The 6,000-nt window shown below is 35.7% G+C and overlaps 1 protein-coding gene across 1 annotated transcript in view; it reads left to right on the forward strand.

Moving 5' to 3' along the window:
* The window catches only part of SLC15A5 (solute carrier family 15 member 5), a 98,841-nt gene extending 94,131 nt beyond the window's left edge, over positions 1–4,710 (forward strand). The window contains exons 8-9 of the mRNA XM_037848358.1: positions 1,105–1,213; positions 4,563–4,710. Coding sequence (XP_037704286.1) covers positions 1,105–1,213; positions 4,563–4,710 — 257 coding nt within the window. The remainder of the gene's footprint in view (positions 1–1,104; positions 1,214–4,562) is intronic.
* Positions 4,711–6,000: the final 1,290 nt, after the last annotated feature.

Consider the following 6,000-nt stretch of genomic DNA (forward strand, 5'->3'; position numbering starts at 1 on the left):
CCTCCTCATCCATTATAGGAGCTAGTCCTACCAAAAGGCAAGGAATTAAAACCTTAGCATTTGATCCTTCAAAGATGATCAATTCCTATTCACAAAATATTTATTTTTTGCAAGATTTTACCCATTCAGAGCTGTAATTGAAGCCCTGTGAAGATAGATTTTCCTTTTCAGACAATATCCTAAACACTATACTATTTATCTGTAATATATTTGGTAATACTAGATCCCATTACTGTTTTAAAAGTATTGTATAAAATTAATATTGCATACAAAATATATATAGTATATTACATTATATTTTATATAATGTATTCAATAATACCTCAAACCCAAAGAGGAAAAAACAAGCAGATGCATAGACAGATAGAGATATAGAGGTACAGCAAAGATCCAAAGAAAAAGTCAAAACTTAATAGCAAGGTAACAGCAATTACCTTAGATTCTGGATAGTCCCATTCCTACAGTTTGGCATTATAAGGAAGTGGGGATCCCTTATTTTGGGATATTAAATTGAAGGTATTACCTACCAGATCAAAATAAAATCTCCGTATCAACCAGATATTGCAAATAATTTCACCAGTAGAGTCTGTTGTATTGTAATAAGGTGACACTGGATTGATCCAAGTTGTCAAAATAATATAACATCTTTCATCTATAAATATTTCACTAACCTAAAAATAAGCATATGAGAGAGACTTTTAAATATTTCTCATTCATTCAATACATATTTATTGAACAATCCTTACATGCCAAGCACTGTTCTAGGTACTAAAAATATAAGAATGAATAAGACAAACATGCTTCCTGCAAATTAACAGCATAATCAGAGCCACCTTTGGAACCTAGTTATTCTGACACCAAAATCATGTAATGCAAATTTAGTTTTTTGACCTTCAAAATACATATACTATTTGGGTTACTTTGCTTATCATTTTACTGTTAATTACAGAATTAAATGAATTTTGACAATGAAGTTTCAGATGAGCATTGTTGCCTTGTAGATACTACTGAAGCGAATAAAGCTCTATGAATTGTGGAATGATAAAATATTCAGAGAAACTTACACCTCTGCAGTTGAATAACAATTACATTTGTTCCAAACAGGCAATTGGTTTCCAAACACATTAAACAAAGGCAATTTAGAAAGCTTCTTCTTCTTCCTGGCATCATTAACGTTGTTGAACGTCCTGGGATTCTGGAGTGTTTCACAAAGGTAACTAAGTGTGGGTAAGAGGAACAATTTCTGAGACCATGAAATATTGGTCTGGGAACCATCACTGAAGCAATGGGAATCCTATATGCCATGACTGGACAAATCAGCATATTAGAAAAATTTGACAGATTATTCAGAGCAAGAAATTGCAATTTAGACTTCACTTTTTCCATTGATAGTCATAATAAAATAGTGCTTAACCAAATTCTAAAACATGTTCTAAAGCAAGACTTTTTTGTCCACTATATGTTACTACTTTAGAATTAGAAATAACCATATTGATAATAAGAATGAATGAACATTATCGTCAGAAGCAAATATCATTAAACAAATAGCTAGGAATATAATGACAATTAAGATTTGGATCCCATTCAGGCCTTTAAGTCAGCAGTGACCATTTCAAGGTCAATAGAAAACTAGGCAAAATTGCTTAGCCAGTCACCTGAGACCATTCAGTGGCTTAATGTATCTCATCTACCCTTAATCCATCACCAGCCCATCTCTCCCAATGACATATTCTTGAATGGCTGTGTGCCCTTGAGCAAATTGCCTAGCTTCTCTGTTCTCACACGTGTAAAACAAAAACAATTATCAAGTGGGTTTTAGGGGGCTGAGTTTTAATAAAGGGCCAAGCACAATTTCTGCCATATAGTAGGGACTAAACAGATCTTCACTTTCTTCACTTCTCTCCATTCATTTATTTAGTAGTATATTAGCTTATCCATTGTCATTTCTACCTTGCCTGAGACATCCTTTTATTGACCTAACAAATCTCTTTGGGGCACCAGCCATGCGATATGTACTGCAGTAGACTTGAAGGATATATAGTTGTAAGTCAGTAACTATTTAATGCCATCTGTGCTCCTGTTCTCATGGAGCTTGTGATCCAGTATAAAGGAGAGGCACTTAAACCCCATGCAAGGCAGTATATTAACAACAAATTCAAGAGCTTTAATGGCTCCCTGAATTTTTAAATTTCTTACCATCCAAAGTTTATATTTATAGAACTCACCTTCGACAATGTGTGATTTCCCTAAAACACGAGTCTCATTCTTAGATCGAAAAACAAATTAGAGAATCAGACTCTTGCAGAAAGATCTGAAAGGAACTTCCTCAGCCTCGCAGCAAAACAGCAGGCAAAGAAAATTGAATCTGAAGATAGAATCTCTTTCCCCTCCATCCATGGCCTCCAAAAGCATAACTGGTGTCCTCCTGCCAATTCTCACAAAACTCTACTTTATTTTCAAAAGGTTTACTTTTTCTCCCACTATAAGATCTTACCCTTATCTTTCATGCAGTGGTTTAAAGGCAACCTGCAGAGACAGCCCAAGTGAATTCAACTCCATATCTTATCAACCTGTACAAACCTGAGCAAGCTGTTCAACCTCACTAAGCCTCAGTTTTTTCATTTGTAAAATGGAAACAATAAGAATAGTAACTACCTCATAAAGTTGTTGCCAGGATGAGTAAATGCTCAAAAATGTCAACAATAATGGTAATAATGTCCTTCATACTTTGCCTTGTGTTCTATCCAATCTACTTTTCATTCTTCTTCTATACTCATGCTGGATGTATAACCAAGATGATCATGATTATGCCCTGAATTCAGATAGAGCTAACTAGCTATTTAGTTGTATGTTATCTCATCCATTGTTAGTTCTCCCAATTCTTTTATTGATCTAACAAATCTCTTTGGAGCATCAAATTTATTAGCTCAGGGATTTCCTTATTCATTCATTCATTCAACAAACATGCCAAGTATTGTTACAGGCCCTAAAGAAATAGAGTTAAACAAAGCAAAGTACCTGTCTACATGGAGTTGGCATCTACTGCTCAAATTAGAATATTTAAGTGTGATTCTGTCTTTCTGGTTGTTGAGTAAGTGAGCTACTATAAAGAAGTGAGATACTGTGAGGTGGAATATGGAGAAGGAGGTAAGAATAAAAACAAAGCACCATTGGAGGAACCACAGATGAGTTGGGACTAAATGATAATGTAGGGTTTTTTCAGAAATAAATCTGATTTTTACCATATCTCCATTTCCTGACTACTTCCTTTTCCCTTGCATGCCTTTAAAGTAAGGAATGAAGAGGATGAAACAAAGCATGAAGGGAAGAAATTAATTCGCCATATGTTGAGCACCCCTATGTCTCAGGAAGGATGTTAGGCACACACAAATAACCTAACTTTATCTCCACCACCTCCCTGTTACATAGATCCCAGTAATCTTTTGTGCATAATCTGTACCAATTATTGAAAGACACATAAATCAGAGACATATGGCCATAGCGATTCAGGCAGTATTCATTCTCTTACAGTTAGTCTTAGCTAAATATTGAGAAGAAAAAGGTGAAGTTAGCTTTTGAAAACTTCACAAACCAAAAATAAATGTCCAACCCTAGAAACATACATCCATTTGATAAAACCAAACTTACAGCCCATTTACATTTGCTCATTCAACAAATATTTACTGAACATCTGCTATGTATCAGGCACTGGTCTAGGCGGTAGGAATACAGCAGTGAATAAAGCAGTCAGATATTCCCTCCCTCCTGGAGCTTACACAAAAGCGATTAAGAAAACAATTTGTCTTTAGAAGCACCACACCACAGAGGGAAAACCCAGGATTCAGAATAAAGAGTTCTGGTTCTAAACACAGGCTCTGTCAATAACCCCAATTCAATAAGCAAGCTATTTAACTTGACATTAAATCCAAGAAAATTATTTAACTTCTTGGAACTTCGGTTTCCCAATCTGTGAAATGGGGATGATACCATCCTTCTCAAATCAGAGAGAGAATTCAGTGTTAGGGTCAGTGTTGTGCCCTAGCACAGCACGTGGTACACAGAAGTTACTCAGGGAAGCCATTTCTGAAGAAAAGGTTTCTTCTGAGTGTGGGGATGGTGGGGCAGGGGGAGTGTGCTCTTTCCAGAAAAATATTCATGGTTTCATTCTTCAACAATGGTGCTTTCCACAGTCTCAGCACCAAATTTACTAATCTCCATTGCCAACTGATTAACCTTTTGGGTCCTGCCTCCATGAAATCTGTAAAGTCAGTGGGGTTTCAGACCTTCCGTCTGTCTCTGTCAGCACCGAAAACAGACTCACTGCAGGCTGTAGAAGAGCGCCATCTAAAAATCCTTATGAGACACCCTAATATGTACTAAAGCTCCTTCTGTCTTTTTATAGAGCCTACTCTGGGGAGCAGGGCTCCTAAATAATCACCACTGTTGTGCCAATATCTACGGGCCCTTCACGAAAGGTAGACAAGCACAGGAGGAGAGCAAATGATTTATCAAGTCATCTGCATCTAGTCCTAAGAAAAGCTTTCTTTCTTTCTTTTTTTTAGATATTGTAATCTAAATCATTTTAATGCCCAGAACATCGGTGGAAGTAATCTTGAAGAAACATTTCTCCTCCATGAAAAGTCTCTGAAATTTTATGGCAGTATACAGGAATTTTCTTCAAGTATTGATTTTTGGGAGACAGCCCTATGAAACTTTATTTGACTCCACCTGCCTTCTGAGCACAGTACTCGCTGTTTGCTTCAGTCTAACACTTCATGCACTTTAGTATAAGAGCCGATATATATGGGAGTGGCTTTATGAATATCATATGTCTATTTCATTTATGAAGACCAGTATGACCTCTCTAGCAAACTATTATGTTTTTGTACTGTGTTATGCATTAGAATTAATAAGGTGGTTTCAAATCTAAGTGATTGCTCTATTCCAAGAAAATTATAATTTCTTATACATCGTAATATTTTACAACTTTTACAATAGTTTGGCCATTAAAAGCAACATATGTGATTGTTTAGAGGAGGTGTAATAAGAGCCATTGAAAGCAAAATAATAGTATATGTATATTCTTTCTTCCAATATATTTATTGAGCACTTACTACATACCAGACATTATGAACATTGGCTTTCTATGTAATAGAGTAAATAATAAATCTATATACCATTTTACCATATATTTTCTTGATTTCTCATTATCAAAATATGAATTGATTAAGGAAATTTTCTCTGAATTCAGAAACACAGTTCCTAAAATGGAGGGCCTTCCCAAAGAGAGAATATCCACATATTGAAGAATTTATAAAATAAATGTAAATGAGGGAACTATCGGGATTAACAGGAAGAAGATAATTAACGAAGCTCATAAGAGTGCTGAGAGGACGGGAAATGACCAAACCAAAAAGAGATGCTTAAGGGAGTCCTTAACCCAAATGACATCTTCTGGTCTCCACTGCTACCCATTCAAACACATGCAGGGTCATCTTCCAAAAGAGATTCTCCCTTTATAAACAAAGAAATCTGGAAACTCATTTTAAACAAAAAAGTAAAATAAAACTACTGCCTGTTGCCTTTGTAGCAGTTTGTCAATATTTGGTTGAGAATCACTTGCTCCAGGCGAACGTCTCTGGCCCATGCACAAACTGCCTTAATTCCAACCTTTTTCCAGGTACTGTCCAGGAAGAGGTGGTTTTAAGCACACCAAATTGTTCTAATCCTTCCTAAAGTTTGAGACCTGCTGCTTCCCAGGACAATTCATGTTGGGTAGGATGGATGTGTAGGTCAACTGATTGTGAATGATCTTGTAATCAGGCACCCCATTATGTGTACATAAAATATTTTAGGTCTGTAGAATAAAATATTTATGCAACTTGATTAGGTATGATGTACATTTTTAATTGCAGAAGAGCAGCTGTAAAGCACCATGCATTTCTTTTACTCAAATTATTTTTTTTGTTTTTTCATTTGTTTGTGTTGAGGACAAGTGAA

Source organism: Choloepus didactylus, chromosome 8 (assembly GCF_015220235.1).
Source record: "Choloepus didactylus isolate mChoDid1 chromosome 8, mChoDid1.pri, whole genome shotgun sequence".
Lineage (NCBI taxonomy): Eukaryota > Metazoa > Chordata > Mammalia > Pilosa > Megalonychidae > Choloepus > Choloepus didactylus.